This window comes from Lemur catta, chromosome 1 (assembly GCF_020740605.2).
Source record: "Lemur catta isolate mLemCat1 chromosome 1, mLemCat1.pri, whole genome shotgun sequence".
Taxonomy (NCBI): Eukaryota; Metazoa; Chordata; class Mammalia; order Primates; family Lemuridae; genus Lemur; species Lemur catta.
Window position 1 is genome coordinate 198,156,620 of NC_059128.1, and position 23,107 is coordinate 198,179,726.

A 23,107-nucleotide genomic window follows, 5' to 3' on the forward strand; every position below is an offset into this window, starting at 1 on the left:
CTAGGATGACGCAGACATAAACAAGCAGCTTACAGGAAGCAAACAGGAAAAGCCATGTCCTCCTTCCTCCTCCAGCCTTGCAGTCTCCCTCTATCTACAGCTCTCTACTGACAGAGCCTGATAAGAAGTCAGATGGATAAGCAGAAATGGGGAGAGCTGAGTCCTTAGCCCCATCGTCACAAAGCAGAGGGCAGCGTGGCAGTCCAGAGCGGTCAGACAAGAGCTTAATAATAACGTGCACAGCTGGCAGACTGTACTCTACCAAGTTTCACAAACCAGAAAACAGTCTTTCCTTGGGTAACTTATTTCTTGCTAGTTTATTCTTTTTGAAATGTTCCAATTGGAAAAAGGAAATTGTATGCATTTTGTGTGGTCCCTAAGGACAGCATCTTAATCTAGTGGTAGAAATTACAGAGAAGGAGATTTGGCTCAACATAAGCAGACAGTTAAAGATGTGTAATACAAATATACAGGGGAACCATATGAAATTATTGGGTTTTCTTAGGCCCAAAATAGTCCCAAACAGCAGTAATTTCATATGATACATAAACACAAAACCATCATATATGGAGTACTCATCAAGTGTCAGGCATTGTATTAATCCCTTTGTATATATTAATTCTATTCTATTATTACCTTGTAATATACAATTTATGATTCCCATTTTATACAGGCTCAGGAAGGGTTAAATAACTCCTCTCGGTAGGGGAGGTAATATAGCAAACAGGAGGCAAAGACTATCTTGAACTGGTCCCATCTTGATTTCAAAAGACTGACTCTTACGTATTATGCCTATACTCACAAACTACACTATACGTGAACAGAACTAAGGTGGTGAGTTCAGGGTCACTGAGGGTGTCCATGCAGAGGCAGTTATTAATAATCCCATTTCACACATAAAGCAAACTGAGGACAGGAATCTTCAACCCCCTATCTATCTACAAGATAACAAAATCTGACCAAAGGGGCATGTTAGACTCCACTGCAGATCGGCCTGCTGCCCGGGCGAGGTGCTGGCTGGGTCTGACTAAGGAATCCTATATAGGTGAGTGTGAACACAGAGCCACAGAATCATGTTTTATGGGAGTTTCAGTTTCCCCCTGGTGACACCAGCATGGCATCTGTATCATCTTCCTTCTGACTGAATAGGGAAGGACCTTTGTTTGAATCTCAGCAGACGAAGGCCAGGACTTGTTTGAGAGTGTAGACGCACCATGCTGCAATCTGAATATTACCCTCTCAGGTGACACCCTGCGTCGCACTGCCTCTGCCACTCGTCAGCTTGCTCACTTTATTTCCAGTCGAGCCTCTGTCTTAGCAGAGACATTTCCACCCTGCCTGAATAATACCAATTATGAGTGACACAGGAGAATGAGTACTTTCTCTACAGCCAGTGCACAATATTCACCCAAACCCTGCAGGCAACTCTTATGTATGCAAATAATCTGCAGCACCTATGTGAAAAGTCCTATAAACAGAGTTTAGGTGAATAACACACAACATCAGCACAGATCGGGCCTGTGGACAGAACCTGGGGGTGGGGTGAGGGACTATGCCATTTCACTGTACTTCTCTTACTTCGCTGGCTTAATAGAAGAGCGAGGCCTGTTTATGGCAAAAAAAAAATAGTAGGGCAGAAAGATTTGGGAAATAAAAATTTTAAGTTCTCTGTCCACTTGTCCTATTTGTAGGTAAATACTATTTCTTTCCAGATTTCCCGTGTGTGCCCTGTGTGTGTGTGTGTGTGTGTGTGTGTGTATCATGGGGCGGGGGAAGCAAGACTGTATTATGTACACTGTATTCTAAGTTACTTTTTGTACCTAACACTGTATCCTGAGATCTGTCCAAGTTCAACATATACGCTACGTCACTGCTTAAATGGCTAGGTAGCATTCCATGGGACAGACGCTCCAGCCTTTATTCAACCAGTTTCCTACTGATGGGCGTTTGGCCACAGAGAACTTTCTTTAGTGGGTGGTTCTGTGAAAGCAGTAACTACACAGGACTGTGAAATGTTTAGCAGATCCTGTCCAACCAAAATGAAATTCAAAGTAAGTTTTAAAAAATAACAATTTTAACAGCCTAGGAATTCTGAACAGTTTTATTAATTTTAAATCTTTTGAATGCTTATTATCAAATGGGAAAGCTTTCATTATTGCCCTGCATACTTATCAGGGAAATGAAACCTTTCCTTTCACTTGAAGTGTTTTGACAGAATTTCTGAAAACAAGAAAGGAAGGGCCTCCAGGGGAAAGCCGGCACACGGCAGGGGGGGGGGGGGGGGAGTGAGATGCCGGCGCCCCTCCTTAGGAGAGGGTCTATTTCAGCGAGTCGCTAACTGGGCCCAGTGGATACCACACAAAACCAGACTGCAGTGAAAAGCATGAGCTCTTCAGATTGCTTTTCTATAGAGGATCTTACAATATTGAATTGCTTTAGTTTTTTTTTTTTTTTAAGTATGTGGTCTTTAGAGACATCTTAGAGAAATCAAATAATAAATAATAATTAAATAATAACCAATAAATACTAAATTAAATAACAAAGCCAAGCTACACTCTTCTTTTTCACATTTTGTCTTTATTTTACAGGAAAGGCTTTCATGGTAGGAAATCTAACAAAGTCCAGTGGCCAAGTCACCTTTTATTGTAAACATGCCCTCTCAGCTGAAAGTACCTCTAGCCCATAAAAGCCCAAAGTGTTGACATCAGCCTCTGGGGCTGGGATACACCACTGGGTCAAATGGACCACCAAACACAGTGCCAAATCCTTGGGCTTTGGTGGGGTCTCAAATGAACTCTCTGTCAGAAACTGCTTATACAGATGCAGCTTGATTAATTCCTTACACACAGTGGGTATTCAATACATACACACAGTGGGTATTCAATGCATACACACTGCATGAGTGAATAAATGATTCCGAAAGTCATTGTATTGTCAAGTTGTCCCCTGGTGATAGGCCACAGTTCTAAGAATGTTGAATAGAAAAAAGGATAAACTATGGTAACAAGAAAGAAGTAGAAAGATTATTTAAAGATGAGCATCTTCTCTGGTCTACAGTAAACTGTGACATGGCAAAAATTAATCTTCAAAGAACCCCCAAGCCCTCCTTTCTGCCTGGTCTTCCTTAGTCATCCTGATGTCATGCTCCTTCTTTTACCCGTGACAAGTTACCAGGGAAGCTCATATTCTTGCCATGACTTTTTCCTTCTCTTGTACATTCCTGACAATCCGGATAAACTAATTCGCACTCAGGTCTACATGACTCATGTAGCTGAATCTGTTCTTTCCATCAGGATTCTTTATTTTTTAATATAAGACAGAAATTAATCTTCCATTTTTTTTATTGTCTCAGGATACTGTTACACAGTCATGTGGGCCTTCCAGTATCTTTGAAATCACTGGACGGCAAGATACTCCTGGGGCTCTTCATACCCCAGGCTTTGCCCACACCTAGAGTTATGCCTTGGTCTCACACATTTACACTGATCCCAAGCTATATTCCTCAGCCAGAATCTGAGGAAAGAAGACAAAGACATCAATTTAACTCCAAGCTTTGGCTTGGCAGGAAGAATGCCTCTTCTAGTCACCCTAGTAAAACTGAGTCAGTCACAGGGATCTGCTTTATGATAACAAAACAAAAGTCCCATATACAATGGTAGCCAGTCACAATATTTAAAAGGTTAAGCTGAGGATAAAAGTCTAAAACACTCTGATTCTTCATGGTATGTCATAAAGTAGTCTACAGTATCTGTGGCCCAGATGTAGACTAGTTAGCACTTATTAGGTATAACTATAGTGTGAAGAGTTGCTTATAGCCAATGATGGTACACATATGTGGCCTGGGATGTATATTTTGTAGTGGCTCCTCTGAAGGGATGTGCAAATGGAATTATTTAAATATGCTTATCATTAGCAGTTTAAATAAGTGACATTTATTTTGGCAGGAGATTAATTTTTAACTTGGCAGCTGTTTTCAGACAGATTGCTGTCAGGTTATCACAGCGACTAACTTTGAAGGAAGGAGGAATTTACAGGAGATTATTATGTTTTCAGACCTTCAAGCTTGCATCTCCCCAAATAGGCAAATAATTTTTTGTCAACGCCCTGAGACACTAGGCCCTGAAAACGCTGCAATGTTTGCATCTTTGTGACCTGAATTCAATAATAACCCCACACCCAGACAACTAAAAACGTTCTTTTAAAGGAATTCTTTAAATATACTCCTTGGTTGATAAACTGGAGATTTATATAGAAGTACATTATAGAGGAGCACAATAGATTGGAAAGAACTCTGAACAGAGAGTTAGGAGACCTGGGTTCAAGTCCCAACTCCGAGATCACTAACTGAGTGTACACTTATAGAGACCTCTGCCTCAGTTTTCTCATCTGTAAGATGATGGTATTTAGAGAGGATCAATAAAGTCCTTTGGTAAAAGTCCATGTGCCTCCGAAACCAGCCCAGTTTCAAGTTTTGCCTGGGGTTGTCCTGTGCTGTACACAAAGACCACACGGTGTCCGTCTACTTAGTGCACAATCTGAAAACCCTCAGTTCCTAGATCCCATTGTCCCCAATTTTATTGTCTCGATTTTCAGTCACAGTTCATTAAGAAGTAATGTCACTTGATACTGCAGCTATTGACAAAGCAGTAACCCAAAATTATGTTTGATTTTTGGCTAGCAGAATAGAAAAGACAAGGGCTTCTTGGAGGAGTCTACTTGAACACTGCTTTGAGTTTCTTAGCAAATTTCTAGTTTACACAAAGTAATATGGCATAAATAAAATTTCTATGAAACTCCATGCTGCACTGCAGAAACACCATGAAGTAGTTAGCAACATCCCATTTGATTCTCTCTCATGAGAAAGAAACTCCAAGTAATTAGACTTTGAGCAATGTAGAAATAAGTAAATATGATTACACATAATCAGAAAAAGATGACCCAAGACAACAAATTCATATCTTGGTTTCTTTTAACATAAAAAGCTATCAGAATGTATACTTTATCAAAAATCTAAACTAACAAATGGAAATCTAATCTGTTTTCCAATAAGAAGAAGCAAAAGTAAATTTTTAAAAATATAGAAAATGATTTAAACATTTTTTTTTTACAAATAGGCAATCAGATATGATGGGTGAATTCATTAAAAGATTCTTACTTGAATATCTTATAATTTTAAATTCAAATAATGTTTTCCATTCTGCCTTTGGGTCACATAAATCATAAATTCAAAGGCTTTTGAGAATCCTCCCACTGCAAGACTCAAGAAGAGACAGTAGGCACTGTTTTGAAACACAATGAAGAAGTCTTACCTTGAAATCGTATGTGGCGTCTGGGTTTTCATCACAGGCAATAACTTCTGGTGCCATCCAGTAGGGAGTCCCAATGAAAGTATTCCTCCTGCCCACTGTTCGATCAAGCTGGGCACTGACTCCAAAGTCCACTGTTCAAGTGAATGAAAATCTGTGATCTTAGGTTTCATACGGTAATAAAATGAATGTGCATGTTTTTATTGCGGTGAAATATACGTAACATAATATTTACCATTTTAACCATTTTAATGTACATTTCGGTGGTATTAAGTGCATTCACATTGTTGTGCAACCATAACCATCATCCATCCATCTCCAGAACTTTTCATCTTCCTCAACATCGTCCATTAAACAATAACTGCCAATTCATCCTTCCCCCCCAGCCCGTGGCAATTATCATTCTACCTTCTGTCTCTATGATTTGACTACTCTCAGTACCTCGTGTAAGTGGAAATATACAGTATTTCTCTTTTTGTTACTGGCTTTTTCACTTAACATAATGACCTTAAAGTTCATCCATGTTGCAGCATGTGTCAGATTTTCCTTCTTTTTCAAGGCTAAATAATATTCCATTGTATATTCAGACCGCATTTTGTTTACCTACCCATCCATCAGCGGGCAGTTGGGTTGTTTTTTACCTTTTTAATCCTATGAATGTGTATTTTTATTGTAATACTTTTTTGTCAGTATATTACAAGCATACACACGTTTTGGTTACATAATTTGCTTTTGTACAGTTTAAGTCAAAGTTATGCGTGCCCTCTACCCAGTTAGTATGCATTGGACCTGTTAGGTGTGAATTTACCCATCCTCTTTTCTCCCCTCCCATCTGCTTGATTACCCTTGCGTTTTACTTCCATAGTGCACATAAGTGTTATCAATTAGTTCCAATTTAGTATTGAGCACATGTGGTGCTTGTCTTTCCATCCTTGTGATTGTAAATGTGCATTTTTAAATTGCATGTATAAATGAATGAAGTGTACCAATGAGAAAAGCATAAAATGTTATGATTGGTTCAACCAAGGTCCCCATCCATGGGTACCGAAAATAGGTGTTAAATAAAAGGGAAGCTTGGTTGCCATAAAGGATAGTATTTAAGGGATAAAAGAAAAGTGATTAAAAACGAAGGTCTGGAGTCAGACTACCTAATTTTGCATGCTATTTCTGTCACTTACTAGTGGTGTGACCTGGGGCTAGTAGATCAACCTTTTTCAGTTACAGTTTCCTAATCTATAAAATGAGGATGATGACATCTACATGGAATTGCTCTGATGTTTAAGAAGGATAATCTATATAAAAGTATCTTATACAGGGCCCGGCATATAATATATTCTCAACAAGTAATTAGTGATATGAGACTGTTCTGAGGATAGCTTATCTAGTCAATATATATATAACTGCTTAGCCTACATAATGTATGCTTTTGTTCTAAAAGAGAATATTCATGAGATGAAAGTCTGGCCCCAAATGCTAACCAAAAAAAAATGGAAATCAAATACTTTAACAAAAAGGAAGAGCAAATGTTTGGGATATAAACATAAAAAATATTTAAATCTCTTTGAAAATATACAATCATATGGACAGTGATCATTTTCTAGATGACAAATTGTGTACCCTGTAGGATATTGTCAATTCAGGCTCTTACTCATCTACACCAAGCAGGTAAATGCACATGGGGATCCTCTACTTTTCTCTGGACAATCCCAGATTTGTTTCAGGAAGGGCTCTAAAGGATATGCCAAGGAAAATGATTCCCCACTGGTAACTCTGGCAGATGGAAGTGCGATAACCAGTATGCCCCTCAAGTAGAATATTGAGCATCCACTCCATACAGGTGACCAAGGCAATAATGAATTCAATGTAAATATAATGTAAACATGTGGGAATATAGCTAGAATTGACTATTCTAAATATGTCTAACTGTGGATATTGTTAATGGAAACAATTGCGTCCTCAGTATTCTGTTACGGCAGCTACAATATAAACAATCTGTAAGATATAGGAGATTATTTTGAGGTCTGTTGCTTCTAATATCTACTGAAACAAAAAAATCTCAATTATTTCTATACATTCTTCAAGCACATGGTTCTGTTCCCCATACTATATGCAATGCACTCCTCAAAATGCTTTTGGAAAATATTTTTTAAATAGACAAAGAAATATTTTCCTTTCTATTTTTAGGGCAATACCCTTCAAATCCACAGTGACAAATTTACATTAATTTTTAAAAAGCTGTTGATATAATCCTATCCATTCCTGCAACTCCAAGACTCACTGGATGCTGTTCTTACCTAGTTTAACTTCTGCATTTTCAGTCAGCAAGACATTTTGCCCTTTAATATCTCGATGAATCACTTTATGCTGGTGCAGGTGACTCAGCCCCTGGAATTATAAAGAGTTGAGAAGGATTAATAGGAACATAAGCCAAGATGTACATAAATTATTTTGAATGTTAATGATCAAAAAAATTAAACTCACCTAGACATACTTTTCAGAACTATATTCGCATCTTTAATGTACTCATAGTGCTATTCTAACCTGTAGGCAGTTGATCAATACAAACTGAAATATACAGGCAGTCCTTGCAATGCATGGTGTTGTGTTAGATCAAACGCTTGCATATTGGATCTGATATCAGGGACCATGGAACCACACAAATGATGACATGGTTCCCACATCCACGAACTTCAGTTAACACAGTACTGTGAAAAGTGAGGACTACCTGCATTTGCTAATGTGTAACAGAAACATCTACAGGGTCTCTATACGGAAAACTAACCTGACTTAACTGGATCCTCACAGGTTTTTTGGCAATATTTGAATTTAAAAGTGAAAAGTTACCTTCTGTCATACAATTTTAATTAAGCAGAGCAAAATATTCCTCAGACCAGCCAAGAAATTTCCTATTGGCTTTAGCCAATGTGGCTTACCTTTAAAAAGGAAAACAATTTCTATTTCCTTTGTTGGCATTTATCACTGTCATTTTTTAGTGGCTTATGGTATCTGTGACTTTGTGCCCATTATGTGAGATACTTATTCAGTGACGTCCAAACCTGATTGTGTTCCATTTCTTTATGAATTACTCTGACTATGGCTTCTTTGTGCTAAGTTCTCTACATTACAGATTTACTCTAAGTTAGTCACGTATTTTTCAGATAAATTATAACCTAAAAGAATCTAAAGTTGAAGTCTTGAAAAAGCAAATTACATTATGCTAACACTTGATAATCCAAGGTACTGGCTATTGAAGTGTTATCATTTTATTATTTATGATTTTCTGTTCTTCTAATTTTTCTCTGCAACAACAAAATTGTGGTATGAAAAATGAGGCAGACATAAAAAGAAATAAAACTAAATATCTGAATTCCCTTGTTGAAGAAACTCAGCATGAGAGTACAGATGTCCAGAAAGATCCATATGTACATTTAGGAATATCAGTAAGCACAAACCATGTTACAGAACGGTTGGAGGCACTGGTTTGAGTGTTCAAAAATTGCCTTTCTTATCTATCAGTTTGGCTCAAGGTAGGCATTAAGCAGATTGAAATGTATGGTTTTCACAGCATATACATACATACCCCATAAATTTTTAAGAGAGGGACTTAAGATCCCTTCCCTCCTTCACCACTGAAGTGGCTGGAAACAGATACCAGAGCATGTCGTAAGTAGCCAAAGGTTCTATTTAAGGAGATCATACAATGCATAGAGGGTCACCTCTGAAAATTCTTGTGGCCAGGGACATTTGGGTGATCAAATGCCCCTTCCAGTGAGTCACCATATCTGAAATGCTGGTATTACTTGGGAGAATGTACTGGAAGAAGGAAGAAAACTATTGTTCTCACACAATTTAAAACAAGGTATTGGGAGATGCTCCCTGGGTGAAACATCCCTGCTGCTTGTAGAACCCTACAGATCAGATCAGACAACTGACACCCTGTGAGGCTCCATGGCAGTGCAGAAAGGCATATTGGGCAGAACCCAGCCCCATAGACCTGGGAGATTCTTGGCACCCACTGGGCAGGCTGGATGACTAATCCATTATGTTCTCTCTGAGTGAAATTTTACGTCGGAAATTCAAATTAAGTTCACACAATGGTACACCAAAGCTTGGAGACACATGTCCGATGTCAAGGTAATCAGCAGCCAAGCCTCCTTGTTTCCGCTCAAATTTTGTTTTGTGTTCTGTTTAAGAAGGCTTTTTTTGCCTACCCCAAGCCACGGAGGTATTATCCTATGTTTTCTCTTAAGAGCTTTGGTTTTTATATCTTTCCAATGTATATCTATAATCCAGCTGTGATAAACTTTGAATATGGTATAAAGTGTCAAGTTTCATGTCTTCATATGCACATTCAGTGGGCCAAATGTTATTTACCGACCAGAGCACCCTTTCCTCTTGACAGCGGCATTTACCTTGTCACAAATCAGGTGTCTATATGATGTGAGTCTGTTCCTGGACTCTTGATTCCTTTGTCATTGTCTAATCTTGTGACAATACTGTTCTACCTTAATTACTTAGTAACTTTATAATAAATCCTGGTAATGGGTAGCATAAATCCTCCAGTTTTGTTCTACTTCAAGATTGCCTTGGCTATTCTTGGCTCTTTGCATTTCCATATAACTTTTTAAAAAATCAGCTTTATCAATTTCCATAAATATATCCACAGGGATTTTAATTGGGAGTTCAAGGAAACCATGGATCAAATTGGGAAGAAATGACATCTTTACAATATTGAGTATTCTGACCCATGAATGCTATATACCTCCATTTATTAAGGTCTTCTTTAATTTCTATCAGTCATATTTTGTAGTTTTCAGGGTAGAAGTTATTCACATCAATGTTATCATTTTTAAATTTCATTTTCTATTTGTCTTTTGCCTAATCTGATTTGCACTTAATGAATAGACATTTTCTTTTTATGCCTGCCTTCCTTCTTTCTTAACTTCCATTCATTCATCCATCCATCCATAGCACATATCGCTCTCAAAGGTGTATCTTAGACACATAGTGAAAAACAGTTTTAATTTTTGTTCCCTTAAATTAAGAAGGCAAAACTTATAAATAAATAACGATTGCCAAGCAGATCTAATAAGAATGCTCAATAGACAGATAATAACCTCCGTATTAGTAGGAAGAGATAATAAAACCAGTCTAAATGAACTAAAATATGCACAATTACTTTCTTCTCCCTGAATCAAGCTCAGCAAATGTGACACTATTGTCTAGACTCCCTGGTTATGGGATTTGTTGGCAAAACCGAGCAAACAGACACAGTCTTGTCCAGTCATTTTTTATTGTTTTAAGTGACTAGGTCTCATAATTTTTTTTTTAAAAAAGGTAAAATCAGTTAAACTAGGTTGTAAGTACACAAATGACTAAAGTCATACAATCCTTAGAGACTTTACATCGTGAGAAAGCATTACACCATTAGTTATATTAGTTATTAGTTATAAACTTTCACAAATGAATAATTTAAATAAGTGATCAAAATATCCCTTAAAATAATCCATTTCCTAAGCGGGACATTATCTTTATGATCTGAAATCAGATTTCCAATTGGAAACACCAGTGAAAATGAATCCCTTGCTAAGGGAAATCACCCCTCATCAGCCCAAGTGAAAGTACACACAGCCTATCCAGAAAGACTCTCACTGCCATCAAAGCAGACCTCCACACCAAACCACTACTGCCACCACCACTGTCAGAATGCGCCTCTAAACAGTTTTTAATACATTTATGAATTTCACTGGGAGGCCGAACAAAGCCCAACACCTCCTAAGATACCATGTTGGGAGGTAGCCCAGGCCCCACTTGTCACCTACCCGTAGTATCTCCCTACAGATGTATGCGATCCACTCTTCTTTCAACGTGTTACCTTTCGTATTCTTGATCAGGTCAGTGACAGAGCCAGCACCACAAAACTCCATCACCAACTGGCAAAGGAAGCAAACAAGCCATTATTATCATTACATTTCACAGCTTCCACTAGGTTGGGTTAAAAAAACAGAAGACATTTCAGTTGGCTGCTTTGGGAAGCCATTCCTGCAAAGAAACAGTGATCATACAACAATATAGAAAACATAAACTTTTACCTTAATTTCCTCCCAAAATGATAGAAAGGAGAGATTATTTTTAAAATTTTTAAATTGTAAGTTCTAGCTGGAAATTGAGGAAAATCTCCATATTTTAAATATTTTTTTAATTGGAAGTAGGTAGGTGGCTCAGACACAGTTGAGACTATCTCTGTTTTTACTCAGCATATGAACTCATCTCTTACATAAAAGTAGGACTATTGCTCTGTCAGAATGAACTATGGTTCTCTAGGTATCCCAGCTCGGGGTAACAGAAGTGCACGCAGTTTATGTTGTTGGTTGGTAAGTGGCACTGCAAGCTGTCAGAATGGGGACTGTCTGTTTTTAATTAACTTCAGAAAATGTTCCCAGGAGGTTGGACACATCAAATAAATTCAATAAACAATAAACTCTAATTTAGCAACTTTCATCCAAAAAGCTCTAAGCGCTCCATAAATATAAACTCATTATAGTACTCAGCAACTTTATAACAGGCAGAAAATAAACATTGCCCTTACTTTACAGGGAAATAGAGACTAGAAGAAAAGCTATCTCTGTACTTTTACATGCATTTTCTAGGCTTAGAAAAACACATCCCTTTTCAGCCTTCCTCTTTCAAATAATACCTTGAACAAAAGTTACTTTATTAGGTATTTATGCTATTTTTTTGTAATTATATGAAAAGAATTCAGAATAACTAGCAGTCAATTCCTGACTTGATATAAGAGACAGAACTAAAACAGAGCCACAATAAAATCACATTGGTGGTTTTGGCTTTATCCAAATGTACGTTCCTGAAATGTCACCAGGTCCTAAAACATACCCTACCAAGCTACAAAATCTTCAGGTAGAAATTTTGTTTTCTTTTTTTCTGCACACCTAGTAGAAGCTCAATAAAACCTCATGAGCTGAGTTTCATGAATGAGTTTCCAGTACCTGCTCTGACTTGTCTTCTTATGAACCCACAAAGGCTAGAGAAATCCTCCCATCTTCACCAAAGAACTCAAAAAAGTTTCAAGACCTATAAGCAGCAGCTTTTGTAGGGAAATTTGGGAAGTGTCACAAATAGACTACATGCCATCCAGATAAGAGCTGGAAAATTACCATATGTAATAGCCCAGAAGCTATCAAAGACCACAAATTATGTCCAAAAGGACTTAGAAGTCAACCTGAAGAGATGCCCAGTGGCCAAGATAGGATAATTTGAGCATCAGTAAGAACAATAAGTGCAATGTCTAAAAACATGTTAAATATGCTAATGCCTCAATAAAGTCACCACCAAAAAAGAATATAACTGGCACTGTTGCAAGAAAATAAAGAATCAACTTCTTATTTTGAGAACTAGGAAATAAAGGAAAAGAATGAGGGGTTTATCCTGCCTTATACAAATTTCACCACTGAGTAGTTAAATAATAAAAGAAGGTAAACTTCTCTCCATAAAAACCAGATATTCTGGCCGGGTGTGGTGGCTCACGCCTGTAATCCTAGCACTCTGGGTGGCCGAGGTGGGTGGATCATTGGAGTTCAGGAGTTCGAGACCAGCCTGAGCAAGAGCAAGACCCCATCTCACAAAAAATAGAAAGAAATTAGCTGGACAACTAAAAATATACAGAAAATATTAGCCGGGCACGGTGGTGCATGCCTGTAGTCCCAGCTACTTGGAAGGCTGAGGCAGAAGAATTGCTTGAGCCCAGGAATTTGAGGTTGCTGTGAGCTAGGCTGACGCCACGGCACTCACTCTAGCCCGGGCAACAGAGAGAGACTCTGTCTCAAAAACAAACAAACAAACAAAAAAACCCCAGATATTCCATCTAATACATGAAGTAGACATAATAGAATTAGAATGTCACTATTTTGTACCCCCTAATAAACTAACAGATTCAGGCAGTGATCATCAATGCTGCCAACATTAAAAAAAAGAAATAAATATAATTTGCCTCCTGATAAAAGAACACAACATCGTACAAGAAGTAGTCTTGCCAAAAACAAAAAACAAAAACCTGAATCTGATCAAGCCTCTAGCTCCAACCACCAATTTGTAAGAAATTCAGAGAAGTGGGGAACATGTTATATCACGGGATACAATCAGCTAAATCTAGACTAGGAAACCAGTTTGGACAAATAGTTCTTTAACAAACAAATTGCAAGGAGAACAAAAAAGGGATGGAAGGAAATTCCATAGATTTAAAAACACTTAAAAAAGATATACTAATAAACTGCAATGGATGCACTTTATTTGAGTACTGATTTTTTAAAAAGAGCTGGTAAAAATTTTGAGACAATTACAACTTTAAAATAGACTTACATATTTGATGAAACTAAGGAAATGCGGTTAATATTTTTTAAGTGTGATAATTGTACCATGGTTATGTAACAAGTTCCTATTTTTTAGAGAAAAATGCTTAAATACTTGTGGATAAAATTATAAGACAGTCTCTTTTACAAATGGTTCTGGGACAACTGGATATTCACATGCAAAAAAATGATATTAAACCTTTACCTCATGCCATATACAGAAAAATTAACTCAGAATGGATCGAAGACCTAAATAGAATAGCTAAAATATAAAACTCTTCAGAGAAAACATTGGGGTAAATCTCCATGACTTTGGATTTAACAATCGCTTCTTAAATATGACAACAAAAGCACAAACAACAAAATAAAAAAATAGATAAATTGGGTTTTGTCAAAATTACAAACATTTGTGTATCAAAGGACACTATCAAGAGAGGGAAAAGAAGCCAGGCATGGTGGTGCATGCCCATAGTCCCAGCTACCTGGGAGGCTGAGGCAGTAGGATCGCTTAAGCCCAGGAGTTTGAGGTTGCTGTGAGCTAGGCTGATGCCACGGCACTCACTCTAGCCCGGGCAACAAAGTGAGACTCTATGTCAAAAAAAAAAAAAAAAAAGAGAGAGGGAAAAGAATGCACAGAATGGGAAAATTATTTGCAAATCATATAACTGATAAGGGTCTATCTAGTATCCAGAATATATGAAGAACTCTTACAACTCAACAATATAAAGACAAGCAACCCAATTTAAAAAATGGGCAAAGGACTTGAATAGACATTTCTCCAAAGATATATGAATGGCTAACAATTGCATGAAAAGATGCTCAATGTCACCAGTCATTAAAAAAATGCAAATCAAACCCACAATGAGATGCCACTTTACACCCATTAGGATGACTGTAATTTTTTTTTAAAAAGACAGAAAATCACCAGTATTGGCAAAGATGTGGAGAAATTGCTGGTGGGAAAGTAAAATGGTGCAGTCATTGTGGCAAACAGTTTGTGGGTTCCTCAATAAGTCAAACACAGAAGTGACATATGACTCAGCAATTCCACTTATATATGAACCAAAGAATTGAAAACTGTTGTTCAAACAAAAACTTGTACATGAATGTTTAAAGCAGCACTATTCACAATAGACAAAAGGTAGAAATAACCAAAATGTCCATCAACAGATGAAGAGATAAACAAAATGTGGTATATCCATACAATGAAATATTATTCAGCCATGGAAAGGAATGAAGTACTGATGCATGATACAACATCGATGAATCGTTAAGACTTTATGCGTTACATGAAAGAAGCTAGACAAAAAAAAGGCCGTATATTGTATGATTCCATTTATATGAAATATCTGAATAGGCAATCCATAGAGACAGAAGCAGATTAGTGGCTGCCAGGCACTAGGGCTAAGGGGGAACAGGAGTGACTACTTAATGGTACAGTTTCCTGTTAGAGAGATAAAAAGGTCCTGGAACTAGACAGTGGTGACAGTTACACAACATTGTGAATATACATAAGGACACTGAATTATAAATTTTAAAGTGGTAAAAATTTAGGTAAATTTATGTTATGTGTATGTTATCAGAATTTAAAAAAGTAACATGATAAAGTTTGCTTCAAAGTAATACTATAATAAGGGAAGTAGATAGGCATGTAGTAACAGATAGGATGGGACTGGACACTGGTTGAAGGCTCTAGGAGCACATGGGTGTTCATTATATTGTTCTTTCTATTTTTGTGTAATTTTGGGGATTCTCCAAAATAAAAAATTAGAGAAAATCACATTATGTAGCAAACCATGGTTCGACACCAGCAGGATGGACCAAAAGAAACATGCTTCCAAAGAAGGAAAAGAATATTTTCCCAAGTGAGCATAGGATATGCTTTGTGCCCTTTTTCCAAATCCCATTTTGAAAACTGCAGTGACCAGACCGCCTACAAATATATCCATTGCTCCCCTATCAGCTGGAGAAAATGCCCCACCACTGAGCTCTATTAGGCCACGTAATTATAGTTCCCAAGGAAAGTAATGGAAGCCCAGTGACTCCAGTCTTTCAAAATTAGATTGTACAAAATACTTTCAAATATTCAGTAGGAAACAACCCTGCTCTAGCCAGGCACTAATGTCAGTGATTTCTATAATTTGCTTGTCCATTCAGCTCCAGCTGAAGGCTGCTAAATTCTTTTCATCTCACTATGGAACAAAATGATTGTTAAATTATATAATGGGATTTTTTAAAAAAAGAAAAAGAAAGAAAGAAACTAGCACTTGCTAGCAATCGGTTCCTGCAGCCACACCAACACTGATAATTACTGCCACCACACAGCAGGGACCCTGCCTCCCCATAAGTATCCTCATCACATTAATGAACAGAAACAGCGCTCAACATGCCAAGGCCAGCAGTGATAAGTCAATAACTTCCTATCTCACAAGTAATAAATAATGGATCATTAATATTCTCCCTGGAAGAAAGTTCTCAAAGAGTTTATACTGGGGCAATAACACTTACTAACATTTACTGAGAATTATGCCATGCACCAGGCACTGGGCTAAGTGATTTACAAATGTTGTTTTGTTGACTGTTCCTCCTCTCAATTCCTTTATCTTTATTTGGAAATAGAGCTTAGTTATGGTCTGCAGCCTTAGCCATAGTCTACACTCACTAAGTAACTAGATCAGGGTTAAAGCGTATTGCTCTCTCAGTCACTAGTTAAGTGACCTTGGGCATGTTCCCTAACCACCCTGGGCTCAGCAACATCCCTCCCCACCACCACTGCAATAAAAGAGAAGTATAAACTTATACGTTGGATGTGCACATTAACTATGTCTATGGATATAAAGCTCCTCACTGGTGGAAACCTCAAGCTGTATTTATTACGTTTCCATTCTTTGGTCTGTTTTGCATCTATAAAAATGCAAAAAAGGAAGAGTTCCTGACTTGGAAGAGAGCATCAATAGCTCCCCAAGGTCCATTTCACTTAGATGGTGAAGAGACAGGACTGAAAAATGTCTGAAAAGGGCATTGGGCATGTGTGTTTCTAAAACACAAGAAAGAGCACAAAGACATACGCCTTTTTTTCAAGTCTGTGTCACACAACAAGAGACACAGTGGTGTGTTCCAGGGCTACGGATCCTTGTACTTGCAAGGTGGTGAAGGGGGTGGTGGTGGGGGAGTGTTAAAAGGAGTCTTACATTTGGAATTCTCACTGAACCCACTGAAATATTGGATCAGACTGAAATAAACATGTGTGCCATTTGGGAAGACAGAAGGAAGGTCAAGTTGAAGGTGGGCAGCAGGCTGGGATGGGGCCTGGGACTAAAGGAGGTATCAAAAAAAAACAGAGTGTGGCATAAGCAATTTATTAGAGAAAAGAATTGCTGGATTACTTGGACATGGGTAGTTATTTCTATCCAAATAACAAAGGTCAATTTTTAAAAATAAAGAGTTCTGCCATATTTCATAATCTGTGTGGCTGACTGTCACATATTTTTGTCAGTTGTCTTATGTTTCTAGCAAGTGGGATGTTTTCTCTTAGAGGTTGAGCTGTCATTTATTCTGCCTTCCTGTGTTTCCCCTATCTCTAGGACAGTATTTAAGGGAGGACTGTTCAGCCACCACTGGTCCCAGAGGAAGTTTTAGAACACCAAGTCAGCCCTGAGCTGACCTCCTCACAAGGGACGAGGGGCCTTCAGCACGCAATCATCAGATGTGGTCACTTGCACACTTCCCTTTCCAAGCCTGATAACCTCTGAAAGAATTTCTAAAGGGTTACTCTCAGAGGCAGTCTAAAAGGCTAGAACGATTTCTGGGGTCCCAAAAGTATTCACTCACTTGCTAGTTAATTGGTTTCAAGTTTCTGTAATGAGAAACAAAGCCTTAAGATGGTATTTTAAAACTGCAGACACTAACCCAGAATACCCTGACAGGAACTCATTCCTCCCAAATATCACGAGTCACCCACCCACAAGAATAAATGACTGCTGACAGATCTCTTCTCTTTCATGGTGAAAGGCACAGGGGAGGAAGAGGAGCAAGCAGGAAGATGAAAGTCTTCCTAAAATGAGAGAAGAGTTTACACCAAACAGTGGAAGGGGCACCCCTAAGAAAAAGACAGGAAAGATAAACTTCGAAGAATTTACAACGCCGCAAAGGATCACTATTGACCTTGAACTTCCAGAAACATTGGTGAGGCACAGGGTATTTTTATCACGTGTGGCTGGAAATAGCCACAGCTCTCATCTGCATGATTTATGAAGGTGTAACCAAAACCCAAACTCAGTAACTTTGTTACAGAAGGCTGCTTCATTTGCAAAAGGTAGTTTAAGTCTCACAATATAAAATGTGTGTACAGAAATACAAAATACAAAAATGCAAAAACTGGTAGGTATATATATGAAAACATTTATCCTTTCAATAAACTGACTAAAGTAAAGTAAAACTTGGGGATTTCAGATTTGGAAAAGCAACCTTAACAGCCTTTTTGTACTTATTTTTAAACAAGCATGTACAGTATTTAAAAAAAAAACTCCTTTCATTTCTGAATTTTATTTTTAGACTTGAAAAGAGAATGTTTGAACTATATATTCTAAGTCTTCAAAAGTTAAAAAGATGAGTCCCAAGGATGGGAAGTGTCCCAAACTTTCATAAAGCTTCTGGATAATAAACAACTTTATACCTTGAGAATGACAATGGCAGTTTGGATATACTGAGCCAACTGGTATTTTTGGCAGCAGGAAGCCTGCCCAAGGAAAAGCCCCGTAGAAATGCTCTACATAAGGAGACAGACATCTTAGAGTCAGCATGATAGCATTTAAGGAAACGCTACAGAAGTTAGCTGCATCTTGTTTCTGGACTCAAATTACATGTATGCATGAAAAATCTTCTGCAGAATTTTTCTTGATAGGAGTAATCATTCCATGTCTATTTTATCCACAGACCCAATCATAGAAACTAACCTTAATGTTGGAAGAACTTTACAACTCTGCATCTCAGAATGTTATACCCAAATAGAAGAATTTAGAGTAAGAACAGGTAAGCAAGTTTTCAGGTAGGTTAAAAATAGGAAAAGAAAGAAAATACTGGCTTCAGAGAAATTAGGACTAAGCATCTTGGTAGCTGAGGATTTGGAGAAGCACAACATAAATAGGAACATAGACTTTGCCTCAGAGTTAATCTAGAAAAGGATTCAGAAGGGCTACATAGACCTTTAGCAAAATAACTTTGAGCATACATGAAGTCTTCCTTTTGCTAAGGTGAAAAGCAGTTTAAACAAAGTGCAAATGAAATTCTTTGTGATAAAAAAAAGAAATTAGTTTCACATTCTTGTCAAAGAATCACCCATTAATTCATAAAAATGGCTCTATTAAAGCTGAACTCTGAACCAGTTGCCAGGTATTAAATTAGGTGTAGCTTTAGATCTGTGTTTATATCTAAGTAATTTACCCTCTGTCTCAATAGGTCACACAATGAAGCAGTTCCGGAACTGGTAGACTGCTTACCATCATTCCTCTTACTGTGCTAGGCACTCCTACATTTGCCAAACTCAACCTTTTAAAAATTTCTACTCACAGCTAGCAAGATTCAATCACTTCCCCAGACAAGTTACCTAGCCTCTATGTATGAAGAGAGTTCTTTACTTATAAAAGTAAACACTAATTAAAACAATTTTTAAAAGCCTCATTTCTGAAACACAAACAGAATGAGCAAAACAGAAATTTTAACTAATTGTTCAAAAGCTATGGGTGGTTGAATTTTTAAGGGCATTATCTACAGCACCTTACATTTAAATCCTAAAACAAGCAAAAATTAAGTGGGCATGATTTTTGCCAAGCCAAGATGCTATAGCAATGTTAATCTAAAATATGGTAGACTCAGGTTTGGGCGTTGTGCCAACATCATTGCAGATTCTAAAAAGGATCTCTCATTGGTAGCTGAAGGTGTTCATGTCTTGGCTTGCCTCAGTATCTCATTCTGAGATGATCTCATACAGGGGCTGGACAAGTAATGTAAATGCACGAAGTTAAGTGTGTATAGAAGACAGCAGGGAGTGACAGGGGCCCTGGTGCAAATAGCACGTGCCCTCTAAACAGATGGTCTACTGCTCTAACATAGTCCTGCTATTTGGGATTTCAGGCCCAATATTTCTAGATGATTTGAGTTTTTTTTCAAAACTTTTCAAGGAATTCAGACTTTTCTGTGACACTGCTCAATTTTTCTAATATTGTTATAGTTAAAACACCACCACCTTTATGTCAACCAAACTAAACATATTTATCCAGGCAGCATTTAGCCTCCAGGCTGCCAGTTTGCAAACTCAAACCTAGGCCAACATTGTCATCTTTATAATGTAGAAACCAAATGCCAGAGATGCTGCCTCTGCCAAGGCTGGACTCTAGGTCTCCGGATTCCCGGGCCAGGTCATAGCCAGCTGTTAGAATGTTTGTCCCTGACATGCATATAGAATAATTTCTTAACTCTTAGCTCTGCAAGTCTACAGTTTTGCAATCTAATGAATAGCTTATCGAGCCATTACAGTACAAAGATCTCTATCTTACTTGACCACCCTACATTTCAGAAGCTAATTAGAAATTTATTTCCTTTTACAAGATAGTCTAGCCTCGTGATTGTTATGGTGGTATCAAAAGAGACAGCAAAATATGTGTGATTTCACACTCTAATTTTAGAGAAATTAGTCCATTTAATAGACAGTACTTTTCACTCACTCCCAGTGTCTGAATGGCATGCGGCAAAACGGAGAGCCTCTCATCGCTGAGATGCAGCGGAATGAGACGTTATGTGTTTGAGCTTGCCTTGTTTCTGAGAGATCGGAATCTTTATTGAAAGAGCTCCCTTTTTTGATTTCCGGATCTGGCCCTGAACAGTTAGTTGATAAAGGAGAATAACTTAGCCATTATCAGAAGTAGTTGTATTTTCACAAAGAGCTGGCACTAAACAAGAGTTTATCTCCACAACAAGACTGATAGCATTAGCACCAGATTATAATTCAATCAGACACCTGAAACAGCACACATATTGGCTGGTGGATGTGCAAAGCTCTTTTTCTTTAGCCACAGCAAAAGAAATATCTGGGGAATATTTCATGTAGTCTGAATATAGGGAATAAATGTTAGAAAATGCAGTAGGCTATGTCTCTATATAACTCATAATCATATTTTCATATAAATGTAATCCTAACAAAATGCCGTTAGTCCAAAGAGTCAACTATCTGTGACCTTTGCAATTATTTGATAAAACATTCCCAAAAGGCTTACTGCATTTTTCAAAATGTATTTCTTAGACTTCACGGCAGTCTTATTAGTAGCTAACAGGTCTTACTATCCTCTTTGAATATTAGAGAAACTGAGGAATGAAGATTGAAAGTGAAGTCAAACGAAATTGATTTAAACACAAAGCTTCAATCCTATCTGGAACACTAACTTTTGATATCAGAACTATTTTTCATTTATTTATTTGAGACAGGGTCTTGCTGCGTTATTATAGTTCACAGCAACCTCAAACTCCTGGGCTCAAGAGATCCTCCTGCCTCAGCCTCCTGAGTAGCTGGGACTACAGGCACACGCCATGGTGCCCGGCTACTTTTCTCTATTTTAAATACAGACAGGGGTCTCATTCTTGCTCAGGCTGGTCTGGAACTCCTGAGCTCAAGTGGTCCTCCAGCCTTGGCCTCCCAGAGTGCTAGCCACTGCGCCTAGCCAGGAGACGGTTTGAGTAAACTAATCCTCTTCCTCAACTTAATAAAGGAGGATCTGCAAGTAGTGAGCACTTCCAAACTCGGCAACATGGGGAAGAATCCTGACTTCACATTCCGTTTTCCTCACCTGCAATTAAATGCAAGTGGCCAATGGGGCCATTACAGGCCCCACATTCTGCCCAGTTTGGAATACATTTGTCAGACTTGTGTCCATGCAGAGGCTGCCTGACCATCCCCCCAGCAACTGTCCAGTAGCTTCTGTGTCACTATGGATGAAGGTAAATGTATAAAATGCCTCATGAGGACAAGAGTAGTATTTCTTTTTCTAGTTGTGCTTCTATGTGATAACAATCTAAGGAGAAATTTGGAAAAGTAAAGGTAGGAACATAATAGGAAACTAATATCAGATTGCAATATTGGTGATAGCTTGGTTGTAGAATATAAAAGTGTACACCTCGAGACAGTTTACTTATCCTCTTTATATATCTTTGTTTTGTCACCTAAGAAATGAGGATAATAATAATGCCCACCTCAAAGAATCAGAATAAGTGATATAATTCATAAACAGTAAATAACATGGTGCTTAAAATAAATGCAATAAAATGTTGTCAATTAGTGAAAAAAAACAAAACAGAAAATAGAACAATTGGTTTGGGGATGGTTCATATTAAGGGATAGAAGAAGAAAGATTTAGAGATACTGGAAAGATGAAGAGGTATTTAAGAAAACGAGAGAGAACCTTGAAAACACAATATTATGGAAATTACGAGGGTTGAGGGTTTCAAAGAAGGAGTTACTCAATGAAATTTAGTCATGAGGATAAGGCAATGAACCATTTGAGCCTGATTGTTCTTCATGTACATAAAGCGAATTTAGACAACACTACGTACCCATAGTTGGTCATCCATGCCTGGAGGGTTCTTTTTGATAAAAGCACCATAGTATGTAGCAATATTCCGGTGATGAGAATATTTCTTCAACATGTTAATTTCTTGTTTGATTTCTTCCTCTTCATCCTGTATTAGAACAGTAAATATTCTGTCATGGAAATCCATTGTCTTTTGTAAGATTCTGTTCTTCAACAGCATCTATATCAACTAAGTGGTAAGTTTTTTCTTCTATGGTGACAAACTAGCATGATTATTATATCTGACTGCAAAGGAAAAGTTTATCAGACAACACCTTGGCAGTCCAAGGCGGTCTTCCATTTGTACAGCAAGCACACATAGCATACAACTTGCTGGAAAACAAACAAACAAAAAACCAAGAAAACCCCTCATCTCTTCATCTGGAAGAGATCGATGTAGACAGGCTGCTGAGATAAAATTCACCGCAGGCCTCTGGGGACTATATCCATTGAATACCTATCACTGATCATATCCGGTATAGGAAAGATTGAGGAAAGTGAAAAGAAAAACACATAGGCTCTCAGATTTCAATTTCGTTAAGTTCATTTTCTTTGAAGCCCACTTTTATTGAAGTGCATGACTGAAGACGATGAAAGTCAGATGGGAAAGGGAGCAGGGGTAAGTTCTCTAGATTTGAGGAAGTTCACAAAGCAGGAGTACCCACCTCACCTTCAGGAAACTGAACATGAAAAGAAAGGGGGAAATGTGGTCATGCTGAGGATATAAAAAGAGAGAACTCTGCTACAGAGGGAGTTTCCTGACAATCAGGTTTCATTCATTCTGAGTTTTGATTTGGAGTCCACCAATCCGGACCTT

General features: G+C 37.9%; 1 protein-coding gene across 6 annotated transcripts in view; it reads right to left on the bottom strand.

The window, feature by feature from the left end:
* TNIK (TRAF2 and NCK interacting kinase) overlaps positions 1-23,107 on the bottom strand; it is a 357,185-nt gene that overhangs the window by 110,166 nt on the left and 223,912 nt on the right. For all 6 annotated transcript variants that reach the window (XM_045539660.1, XM_045539658.1, XM_045539657.1 and 3 more), the window contains exons 4-7: positions 22,274-22,399; positions 11,129-11,239; positions 7,601-7,691; positions 5,310-5,440 (exon numbers count right to left, since the gene is read on the bottom strand). In XM_045539660.1, the coding sequence (XP_045395616.1) occupies positions 5,310-5,440; positions 7,601-7,691; positions 11,129-11,239; positions 22,274-22,399 (459 nt within the window). The remainder of the gene's footprint in view (positions 1-5,309; positions 5,441-7,600; positions 7,692-11,128; positions 11,240-22,273; positions 22,400-23,107) is intronic.